The following is a 12,544-nucleotide window of genomic DNA, read 5'->3' on the forward strand; positions in this document are numbered from 1 at the left end:
AAAGGAATATGAAGTACTATATCCTAGCATTCAACAAGGAAGACTCAAGCTCTTAGGGTCCTGCCTGGCCAGCAGCTTGGTGGTAAGTAGGAGCCTGTATTGGCTGAGACAGATCTGGCCCAGAGATCAGATATGACAGACCACTGTGCCATTTCTCTACAATGATAAAACTTCTGGTTAAGTCTGCCAAAGGTTAACATTAAACGGTTCAAGGCACCATGAGGGTAGACTATCTGTTTAGAATTTTCAAACAAGAAAGACTGAGAACCTCTGGCGGGTGGTGGGGGAGATAAAGCATTTCCAAATATCATTCTTTCAACTCAGGCATTACACAGGAAGAACAGAGACACGTACATGCTCAGACGTGAAGGCAATGAGCCTGGGGACGGCGGCCATTCCTTTCTCCTTGACTTCTGGGAACATCTTAAAGCGCGCAATCAGCATGGCATACATGTTGGATATGGCGCCACCTAGAGTGCACAGCAACACACAGTTACCTTTTCCAGCCATTACCAACATTATTACATATGCAAGCCACATTCCTATTGCCACTGGTCTAGAGTCCTCCTTGGACACAGGAGAAGACGTTCTTATTGCCTATCCTTTGAACTTGATCCTAAGGCACTAGCTGAGATGGTCCAGAAAAAGAAACACTGGGCAGAACCATAGGATGGATGCTCCCCCTCCACACTCATCTCTGTTACCAACGAGAGATGCGATAGATTCTGATTTTGCTGGGAGCTCTTTAAAGAGCCTTTTAAAAACTGAGAAATTGTTGCCTTCCTTCCCAGCTTGTAAATGTGGTCTTTCCTACTGATGTCCTGATGGAGAAGTCTTATTTATTTTCATTTCAGTTCATGCAATGCCTTGTACTTAAACTGAGACAAATCAGTTGCCATTAATGATGTGAACTATAAATCAACAATTCTTACAGAATGAGGATAAACATTCAATCCCATCTCATCATACTCATCTCTTAATTTGCCTGAAAAGATTCTTCCCTCTCAATGACATTATCGAAATATAATTGTAATGGTTAATAAAATCTTATTTTGCAATTACAGAAAAAACACACAACTAATGGAATTTTAAGTCCATATTGAATATCTTTTTCCTGAGTCATCCTAAGATTGTCAAGGATTTCATACCATAAGATTTATGCCTTATAACTAGAGTCTCATTTGACAAGCAATGAAGAGTGAGTTTTTCCCCAGGATTGTTGGAAAGGTTAGAATTTTTGCTACCCATGAAAAAGACAGATTGTTGTGCATGCAAATGATATACTGGCATGGAAGCTGTGAGATCTTGGGGCAGAGTGAAGGGACTGTCTCTCCTCCCATCCAAAGAAGAACATGCCATCACATGAGTGCTGAGTTCCCTTTCCTTCTGGTAGCTGAGGAGCAAAAGGGGTCTTATGCCTAGTTGAATGGCCCACCCGAGGCCATAACCCTTGCCTCATGGGTCCTGGGCTCTGACGCAAGCAGGCAGCCTGACACAGAGCATTCGTCACCCAGATCCTGGCTCTGTCATCAGGCAGAATAAGGACGATTCCTACCTCTTCTGGACTCCAGAGACTTGGGATAAGCAGAATCCAGGTCAGACCTGCTTTGAGCAGAAACTGTGTCTAAAAGTCTCACTGTATACTAGACTAATTGGGGGGATTGCTTCATAATTTATATCAGTGTCTAAGCACTATGCTGTACACCTGGAACTAATATAAAATAATACTGAATGTCAACTGTAATTGAAAAATAAAACTAACTAAATAAATAAACAATAAAAGTCTGTCTAAAAGCTTATACTTCTCAATCTTGCCACTTAATGATATTTTGGGCTGGATAATTCCTTGTGAAGGGCTGTTCTGTGCATCATGGAGTGTTTAGCAGCATCCCTGGCCTCTACCCACCAGATGCCAATAACACTATGCTCTCCCAGTGTGACAACCAAAAATGCCTCCGGACATTGCCAAATGTTCCCTGGGGGGCAAGATCGAGGGCAAAATTCTCCTGACGAGAACCGCTGCCTTCACTGTCCTTCTCAGAAAGGCCAGGGAGAAAGGAGGACAGAAGAAAAAGGGGAAGATGTACACAAAGAAAGTGCGTTTCACAGGACACTTATCCAAGAAGCTTCTGCCTTCCCGCTCTTCATTTTGCACTTTAGCCGTTCTCTGTCTAAGGGTTCAGCAGCCCTGACAGGGATGAAGAGGCTTCTGGGCCTCTGGGCCTCTGGACAGAGCAGACTGTTTTGTGCGACACAGACAGGAAGACAGATGCGTAAGCCCTGTGTGCTCTTTTTTCCCCATGAATTTTCCACAGAAAGGATGCAAAAGCAAACCCTGAACCGTTCTGAAAATCTTGTTAGAAAAAGGCTTGTGACTAAGCCAAGCCTCTTTTCTTTTCCTCTCAGCCCTTCATGACTTACTGAGCAGCAAGGAGCGCTCAGTTCTCTCTGGCTATCAGGTGTAGGTGATGTCACATAAACGGATTTCTTCTAGAAGTCCCAAAGGACTTTCCATGATTCATGAAGCCTCCGAATGTGGATGGAGGTGTAAGGCAAACTGAGCTGAGCTATATATTCGAGCCACAGACCTAACTCTTTGTGCTTAGTCCCAGGCAATGGGACTTTTAGATCTCAGGCACATAAGATGCATGATTTCTCCTCTCCCCATTCTTCAAATTGTAAGACTCTTTACCCTTAGAAAGGTATTCATTAGCAAGTAAAAATGCTACAGTCCATCTCTCCTCTGTAATGTCTGTGGAGAGCAGAGAAGAAACAGGTTGCCAATGGACTTTTCTCCTGTCTCCTCCCCACTTTGCAATGTCTACGTTACACTGTAGAATGACATCTGTGGATTCCATCTTGGGGTGAGAGAATATGGGTCTTGAGAATCTAAGGAAGAAGACCCATGATCAAGTTAAGTCTTGTCTACCCCTTCTCTTGACCATTTCCTGTCATTGATGAGGGTGGCAGGGCAAGCCCTAAATCTATACCTGGCTTAGCAGAACTGCCAAAGAGGCTGCTTTCTCTTGGTGTGTGTTTTCTGGGGCAGGTGGGTTCCAAGACCAGCCAGGTAAATTAGGCCCGTCCCAAGCCCCTTTAGTCAACTTTTTGGGGTCGACAGGAGCAGCTGTTCTCTCCCGACTCCTGGAGAACCATTAAAAGAGAGCCCAGGACACTCTTGGCTCCCTCGGGGACAGCTCAATCATACAACCAACCTGAGAGAAGAAGTATGAAGGTAAGAATGATGCTGATTCCTGAACTCTACTCATTCCTCATGAAAAATACCTTAAGAGCTTCAGTTCCAGGCAATGATGACAAAGTTCCCTCAGGAGGGAATGGTTTTCCAGAGGAAAACTAAGTTTCCTACCAAATAGAGGCTAGCTTAAAATTCCTCACAGCTGGTGTTCAATGACTTAAAAAGAAAAGGCTAATTTTCCCTTCCATTTAACTAACACGTTTTCCTTTAGCACCTGAAAAAAAAAAAAGTGCTATATCTTTAAAAACGTAAACTAAAATAGCAGATCTGAACTTGTAGGTAAAAGCTGCTTGATTTAAGCCTTGGCCTCGAGGCCACTGTCGCTCGTTTATCATTTTTTCTTTTCACCTTTTCTTTATTTTCTCTCTCCCTCATCATCCGCTTGTCTTTGTAGGTTTTCTGAAGAGAGATCACAATGTGGCCTTTGCTAGGCCTGACACAATGGTAGGTGTGGCTCTGGCTTAGTGTACTGAGTGCTAGGGGAGCCCCCAGCCCATTATGATGACCTCCTTCCTGCCACTGATTAGGGGATGATCTGCACACTAGGTTTCTTTAGAGACACTCTCTTCCCACTGCCTTCCTAATTTCTATTTCTCCTTTGCCACAAACCAAGGTCACACACAGACCTGGGAATCAGGGCCAGGGCTTTTTGTTCCAGGTTGATTCAGGTGCAAGCAAAGGAGCTCACAATTCAATGGCTGATGATACGAGGCAGCTTAGAAAAGACTGAGTGGCATGACAAAGAAGAGAGGGAATGAGAAAATTCTTAAAGAAATCATCACTCTCTTTTTTAGCTCTAAGAAATTGTCTCCCGAGGCATTCTCTGCCCTCCTCGATCAGCTTCTCTGCTTATTGCTGGAAAGCGGCAAGGTACATAGGCTCTATTAAGTAGACCTGCCTTGTTATGCACCCTCAAACAGAGAATAAATACTTTATTCAAAGAGGCTTTCCTTTTCCTTTCTCTAATTCTGGGAAGAGCATCCGAGAGTGAATTCTCTTTTAGGAATCTTTACTCTTTTGTTCTGCATGATCCATACATCTTGTATGTAGGATCCCAGTAGAACTACTGGGTAAATATCATCTCTGTTTATGCTCCTTTTGAATACAAATAACTAATGTTCAAGCATGGGGTAGTTAGTTGGCTTGGAGGTAGAGCTAATGGTCATGTGTACTTAATCACACTCATTCTTTTGATCAACATACAGCCTATTAACCTAAACAGAAATACGAACTAGATTGTTAATCTTTCCTAGGTTCATAATAGGGCATTGCACATCAGAAGGAAAAAACACAAAGAAAGTCGAAATATCATATACCAGGAGAAAATATCCCATCGCCAGAGCCCCCAGGCCAGCCAATGATTTCTCTCATTTTCTTTAGCGTGACATATTCCAAAAGCACAAATACTGGAGCAATTTCATAGGTGAACCTGAAATGTAGTAATGGTCACATTTTATGTATGTAACTAAAAAACATAATTCACCATTTCAATATCTATAGAACTATTTCCTTTCTCAAACACTACATTTGCAACTGTTATGAGTATAGCATTAAGCAGAGAGAAAATGATGCCTCCTAAAAGGTTTGCTCATTTTTCTATATTTGTAAAGTCAAGAGCTTCAATTATTGGCTTACTGTACAAGGGTCATTTATCATATTGAATAAAGAACATTGCTGAGTAACACTATTTAAAAGACAACATCTGGTCTCATTTCTCTTTTACAGTATACATAATTATGAACCCAAAATGCAAAGAATACTCTTTTACATTTAAAAAATGTAGTATAACTTTGCATGAAAGTTACATCAGGACTATTTCTATTAAGATAGAATGAACACCCATATACTTCTGAAGTCCATATCTCTATTTTAGGGGCTACTTAATAAAAGAGATTTTCACAGGAGAGGTAGAATAAAGACTATGGAATCTCACTAATCATTATCCTGGATTACACAAAAAACACACTTACATGTTAGTGTTTGCTGTCGATGTCAGCCAGTCTGCCGCTAATCCCACCATATCCAGCCCAGTGGAGAGTTGATTGAAATATCTGGGGTGTCCTGAATTAAATGGAATACCAGAATCAGGGCTGTCTCCATTAGAAAATAAATGCCTCTCAAACACACAATTTCTCTAGCTAAAGAACCTTGAAAGATCCCTCAGTATTAGGAAATGCATATTCAGAAACCCACACGCACGCATGCACACACACACACACACACGCGCGCACACACACACACACACGCGCGTGCACACACACACACACAAGAGCATTTTCTTTAGCAAGAGAGACTATTTTGTGTTTTGGTATTTCTTAAAACACTCTAAAAATCTTCCTTTGAACATTTACTATAAAAATAACAAATGTGGTTTGCAATGTGGACGCTCGTTAATTTCCTAGCATTCTTTTAATATATTTGCAAACTAAAAGGCTAGTGCAATCCAAACATATTCAAAGATAAGCTATTCTTGTTTACACTCATGCTGTTAAAAATCCTTTTTTGTTGAAGCTGTTGTGGAAATCGGTCATTCCATGACATCCTCCAGGCATGCCAACATTCATAATAATATCAGTGACAAATGGCTGATGATTACAAAAGACAAGGCAAAAATGAGAAAATAGGACACTCAGTTGAATGATTTGCCCTGTATTGAAAAGGTGATGATTGTCTAAAGATGGCATGGACAAACGCAATTCTTGTCAATTCTTTTCTTTCCAAATATTTAATTATAAACAACAGAACTCCTTAGTTGTGATTTTTTTAAAAAGCTGAATACAGTCAGCATCACTGTCTTGTCAACAAGATACATGAAGATATCATCAATGGACTGATCAGTCCATTAGCAAGGCTTATCTAATTAATTTCTGGATGTCTCTTGGACTCTCAAAAGGGGTTGACATCCAAATACTCCAGAGGCTATTATTTAAAATGTGATGGTAAGTATCTCATTAGAATTCCATTTCCTTCTCTTGCCCCATAAAAGCCTATCTATAAATCTGCGATTTGCTTAGCAGCAAAAATTTGGGAAGATAAACAATTATGGATATAGCATCTGATAAAAAGGCATCTGCCACTTACTGGACACCTGTCTGAAGCCTGGGGATGTGATAGTCTCTCATGCCAGCATGGGCAAAACAAGATAAAGGGAGGCAATGGGAAAAGCAGAGACAAAAGTCAACACGGAGCTTATCTCTAGGACCGGGAGTGCTCTCTTATCAGCCCCTGGCATGTGGCTACACAATTAGACGCTGAGAAAAGATAGGGGCTGGGAAAGGAAAGAGCACATTTCAAAGAGATTGAGTTTTGTGCGGTGCTCTCTCCATTCCCTGCCATTGTTTTACCTTCCTATGGCCTTGCACAGTGCCCTTCGGTCTTTTTTGCTCTTTTCCAGGTCCTCTGATGCCGACCCTGTCAGTTTATGCATCCAGGGAAGTGAAAAAGCCTTCTTTGCTGCCCCCGCCGTCTGGAGCAACCCTCCACTCCTCTCTGCCTCATTGACTGCCCATTTCATTAGCGCTCACAGCTGAAATCATAGCGGTCTTCTCCCTCCCGTTGCCCCTGCATTTCTTTCCCTAAGCCATTTCTTTAAAGCGAGGAAATTAATAAGGATTAGCAAATCTATCCATTAATCTAAGCTCCCAATTCATATGCATTTTTCTAGACGAGTCTGGTGTCTATTATCATGCACTATTTAACTCTGTGGGGAATTGGGCATGAAAACCTCTGCATAAAATCCAGAGGGATGCCAAGATGTGTGTCGTGGTCCAGGATATCAGAAAGCCAACCCAGCGCTTCCACCCCCACCCGCCTTGACTGCCTTTGGGAAATTATGGAAGTAAGTTTGTTGCGTCAATGACCTGGGCCCTTCTCTATTTTTTTTTTTTTTTTTTGACCTTGGTCTCCCATTTCACCTGACTTTCTCCTGCCTCAAATTTTTCATTCACTGATAATGAAGTGAAAATACAGAGGAAGATAGTTTGATGGGTCAGAACAACATGATCTCTTGGTTTCTGCAGAAATATTATATTTGCTCTCTTTGCATGACCCCTACAGGCTGCAGGTGAATCTAGGCAGGGCTCTCTGAGAGGAAGGATGTGAAAGACCTGTCTTGGAGCCTGCCAGCTGCCCCAGCAGCTCTGGCATCCAGCTGCCGCTGCCTCCGCCCCTACCCGGCCCTGTGCTTCGAGGCTGCGCGCCAGGAATCGGGTGGCCACGCGTAGCCCGCTCAGCCAGGGCGACAGAGAGTTTGAAACGTGAGATTAGAGCCGCTCACACCTCTGGAACGCTTCCTGCAGATTATCAAATGAGGCGGCAAGGATGCGCAGACTGCGAACAGCCAGCCCTGGGTACCTCTGACACGGGTGTCTACAATCATTTGGGGAGGAGCCCGAAGTCGTCCAAACTGCTCTCTATGTACCGGCAACACACACCCAAGGATGCCTCATTTATTGACGCTTCAGTTCCTTTGCCTGATGGTTGGGTTTAAAAGGGTCAAGACAACATCGACCCCTCCAACCCCCAACCACCACCATCACCACCAAATCTAATGGCACACCTCTCTCCTCCCGCAAACGCTAATTATTCCAGAATTCTTTCTCTGCGATTTTCAGTTTTCTGTTCCAACATTTCTTGCAGAGGCAATTTTAACAATACATGAAGACTTCATTTTAATGTATCTCTCCACTGCTCCTCTCTCTTATCTAGGCTTGAGTCCAAGGGGAAATTAGGTTAAGGACTCTCAGTAGAAAGCAGGTGATAACATGCATTTTATAAAAGAAGCATTAAATGCCTGACGGTAGCAGAGATGGTAACTACTTGACAGACCCTAAATAGTACTAGTTGTCAAACACGAGTTATAGCATTAAAACCTATAAACTTGCCAGTCGAAAAGAGAAGATGACTATTATTTCTTTGAAAGCTATTTGAGGGTAGGGTGGAAGACCAGACTATGTATGTTACAGATAACATTGATATTGAATTACTATTGTTATACCTTGTTTAGAAATTCAACTTAATCAATCATATTTTCCCAGAAACTCTATATACAATGCATTAGAGCTACACTTGACCAACAGTTTTACAAGCATTTTGACAAAAAATCTAAGTATTAAGTTGGCCCACTTTTTCCTGATACTAAATGGAACACAGAATAGCAATACCCATTATCTTAACTCTTTAATTTGTCTTTAAGACACCATCAGCTTTTAAGGATGAAGATGTAAAAATATTTGTATAGATTCTTTTTGGTTTGGTCGCAATACAAATAATAGGTAGCAATTTACTATTAACATTTAAATATTAGGTTAGGTGAAAGGGTCAAACAAAAATGAATTAAAAGCATTTTCAGGTTTGTGCCTACAGATAAACGAAAAGCTGTGAGGAAAAACATCTTTCATGCCTAATATATACATCTTGTGGATTCTCTGTGAACATAATTGAGAATGATATCTAATAAGCCTTCAAAAATCATATTGCACAGACTGAATTTGATAGAAATTAAGTCAAATTCCTTTCCCTATATATCCAATTCTAAGTCCATAGTCTCACAAAAGTGGATACTTATTAATAATTCAGTACATCGATTTCCCAAGTTTTCTTCTATGCATAGCTTTCCTCTCTGTTCGTATAAAGAATGTGCAAAAACAAAAACACAAAATAGAAAGAGCGAAAGCCACATAGCAAACATTCTTAAAATGTTTGGTGTTGATTAGAATGATACTGATCAAGTTTAGATCCAAATCAATTAGCCACAAATCAATTTAGATCCACAAGGTCTTTCTCTTTCCCCCGAAAATTTAGTCATACATATTTTTATTGCTTTAATGAAGTGTTGCATCATGTATCGGGATGATTAGAGACAATGTAGAAAAGGAAGAGGTAATCATGACCTGGAAGATGAATAGCAGACTTTGTGTAGATAAAATGAAGGCTTAGAATGCACCCACATAATTGACACACCTGGAACTATAAAATGAATAGAGTATGTGAAATAGAATACTGTGAAAAAGCAAAAATACCAAATATGATGAAAAATCTGCCCCTAAGGATATCTGATTCCCTAACCCCCCTTTTAAATTCTTATCTTGTATACAGATTAGCTCTGAAGCATACATCATCCTTGTATACATGGCTGAATTGTTAGGATAGTTTGTATTGTGTTTTCTTCTGTGTACATTTCTTTGAAAATGGAGACAACTTGGAGTTCAAATCTGAAGTCTTGGCCATTTGAGACAATGCCAAAATATTATCTGTCTGGTTCAATAATTATATAAAATGGTTTGTCCAATTTCTGACCATTTCTATGCCAAAGAAATGATCAGGACTACATTAGTATTTGGGCTTTTTTTTTGGATCATGTTTTTTGAGCATTCATTTCCACATTCCCTTTCTTTCTCCATTTTGGGTCCTTTCTACTGGCCTCTGCTGACAAATAGTTGCTTCTACATCAGTGGTTAATCCCCATGGCCAAATACGTGCAATGTAAAATCTGACGATTTATAATTAACGTTTCTGATATTGTCAACTTCAGAAACATTAACACTAATAACAAAGGGTGTTTTCATTTGAGTCATTCTAATAATGACTATTTTTTAAATGGCGAAAATAACTTTGTAAATTTGAAAATGTTAGTAACTCCATAAAAAAGAAAATATTTTATAGAAAAAAAAGATTGTGAAAGAAAAAAGAGCTTTATTATTTCTGATGAGACAATACCTGTTTTAATTGCATATTTTAGAGTTGTTTGGCAATGCATCAAAATTTCCTCCAAATTTTGTGGTTGGTCTGTCAATTCCCAATTATACTCTTGAAGAAGCTCATTAGGGTAATGGAAATCAATCACTTTGGTTGATCTATCGAAACTTTTCACCACATACTGAAGCAAAATATTCATAACATCCTGCAGAAATGCCAAGGTGGGCCTCTCTCCATCACAGGCTGGCAGCAGGTCTAAGGAAAGGAATCAAAATGCCACGTTTTAATTTTACTATGGAAATATCCAGGCAAGATCTTGATCTGGCAATTTCTCTTTGAACTGAGAGATTATATGTTTTTTAAAAATCTGGAAACTCAGAGCGTTTTCTTTAAAAGGGAGGCATTTTTCAAAGACGAATGAATGAGAAAAATTAGGATTTCTCCTTCCCACCCCAAATGAACTCTTGCATTTCAATCCATAACTTATTGTTTGCTTTCTTTTTAAAACAGAGTGTACCTCCACTTACTTATTTCACAGGGGGTTCTTCCTAAATGTTATTTCTCAGCAAATTATCTTAAATGATTATGGAAATACTCCACATCAAAAATGGTTGAGGAATGCCTTTGGGCAACCCAGCAATGCGGAACATGCAACGTTAGGATCTCTGGCTTATTATGAAGGCCCGCTATTTCTAAAGCTAGTGTTCGTGTATGTGTGTGTGTGTGTGTGTGTGCGCGCGTGTGTGTGTGTGTGTGTGTTTGTGTGTGTGTGTGGTGCGCACGCGTGTTTGGATGACTAGATGTGTAAGCCTAAAGGAGTAAAACCGCGCACAGGTCTCGCGTGAATGGAATCGTTCTCCTGTGAAATCGCAGCTACAAATTACTCGTGCGATCGGAAGACCTAGAAAGTCTTAGCAATTCTGAACAGGAAACCAAGTCCCACCCGAGGCCTCAGCTGTACCAAAAAGCCGACCTCGAGCTCCACGCACATAGGCTCCTCGGCCCCCGCAACCCCGAGGGCGGCCTTGGGGTTAGAGTGCACGGCCCCTCGGACCCCCTTGGAACGATGGGGCCCAGCACCACGCAGAAGCGGGGGTCAGGACTCGGACCATGGGGGCAGGCCGGGCGTATCTCACTTTCCACTGAAGATGCCCGGAAGGTCCGCCTCCGCCCTCTACCTTCGCTCCTGGTGTCCTGCTCATGGTGCGGGTCCCTCTTGGCCGCGGTGGGCGGGGCAGAGCAAAAGGCAGGGGCTCCCCCCGGCCCCACGAGGCGCCTTTACCTGTTGCGTGTAGAAATGCATAGTTGATATCGGCTTTGGGGCAGCTGCACGGCTTCTGGTTGCAGGCACAGGCGGCCTTCCGGGACGTGGCCCGCGGGGGCTCGCTCCCGCCGCTCTCCGCGGGCTTCTCGGCGTCTCCGTAGAGCAGAGCTGGGCAAGGACACGGAACGCGGACCTCGGTCAGCCACTGCCCGCGCGGCCGGGCTCCCTCGTTCCCTCTTATCCCGGCTCCGCTGCTGGGGGCGTGGAGCTGAGAAGGTGGCTTTGCCCCGCGGGCCCCCAGGCACCTGGCCCTGTCCGCCTCCCTCCCCTGGGCACAGGCACTCACCGCACAGCTTGTTTCCAATGCCGCCCGTGAACTTCTGGGCCACCTGACACCAGGCTCTCGCTGTAAGTAAAGACAGGCAGGAGGATAGAGAGGCAGAACGAGAACAGCAGACGAACGTGTGAAATTTCTTTCTATGTGAACGACGTCAATAAACCTAGGGTCGGGGAAGAGGCCGTCTGGGCTCCGCACCGCGGGCAGGTGCGGGAGGTGCTCGAGAGCCTGGCAGCCCCGCTCGCTGATTCATTTTCCAAGAAGAAGCTCACACCACGGCCCCTTGCACTTGCCTTCCAGGTACCAGTCGATTCTGGCAAACTCCCTTTCCTGCCTCTCTCGGGCGAGTTTTCCTAGACACCGAGCTTGTTCCTTTCCTCGTAGGTTCTCCTTCTAGACAAAGCATTCTAGACCAAGTCGAGGTGGGGAAATTTTCACCTTTCCAATTTTTCCTTTCTCCATTGAGACTCTGTCCCTCTCCAGGGGCCATACACCAAGATGGTGGCAGTGTCCCAGACCCGCGGAATTCAGGGGCGAGGAGATGATTTTGATGGGAAGGCTCTCCCAGACGTCAGCGGGAAAGGCCCGGGATTTTTGCGGGGAGGTCTTCCTAGGGGATAAGGACCTGTGGGGGTTTTGGTCTCTTGGACCATCAGTGACCTACCCCAAGAGCAGGGCGAAGCTACCGAAGTTTCCTGTTGCAGGTGGAAAACCTCCTTCGTCTTCCCTAGCCCCGCAAACCCCAGTCCACGCGCAAAGCTCGCCTGCTGCAGGTCCCGGTCCTCCTACCTGTGCCGGGGTTCTCGGGATCCCCAGAACCATCTTCAGATCCAAAGGACCAAAAGCCGGAGCCGGGAGAGGCCATCAGCGCTGCGAGACTGGAGCAGGTCGCCTCTGAGTGCGAAGTGTCGGAGAGCTGCTCTCGGCTCAGTCCTGCGCGCGCGTGCCTGTGGGTGGCGGGAGGACCGCACCGCGCGGGGACCCGCGCGGC

At 43.5% G+C, this 12,544-nt stretch overlaps 1 protein-coding gene across 1 annotated transcript in view; it reads right to left on the bottom strand.

The window, feature by feature from the left end:
• Positions 1-12,544, bottom strand: part of GAD2 (glutamate decarboxylase 2) — a 73,700-nt gene extending 61,156 nt beyond the window's left edge. Inside the window, exons 1-7 of the mRNA XM_011371025.1 lie at positions 12,343-12,544; positions 11,563-11,622; positions 11,235-11,384; positions 9,974-10,207; positions 5,227-5,317; positions 4,573-4,685; positions 355-470 (exon numbers count right to left, since the gene is read on the bottom strand). Coding sequence (XP_011369327.1) covers positions 355-470; positions 4,573-4,685; positions 5,227-5,317; positions 9,974-10,207; positions 11,235-11,384; positions 11,563-11,622; positions 12,343-12,418 — 840 coding nt within the window. The 5' untranslated portion in view covers positions 12,419-12,544. The remainder of the gene's footprint in view (positions 1-354; positions 471-4,572; positions 4,686-5,226; positions 5,318-9,973; positions 10,208-11,234; positions 11,385-11,562; positions 11,623-12,342) is intronic.

Source organism: Pteropus vampyrus, unplaced genomic scaffold (assembly GCF_000151845.1).
Source record: "Pteropus vampyrus isolate Shadow unplaced genomic scaffold, Pvam_2.0 Scaffold180, whole genome shotgun sequence".
In the NCBI taxonomy this organism is placed as follows: Eukaryota; Metazoa; Chordata; class Mammalia; order Chiroptera; family Pteropodidae; genus Pteropus; species Pteropus vampyrus.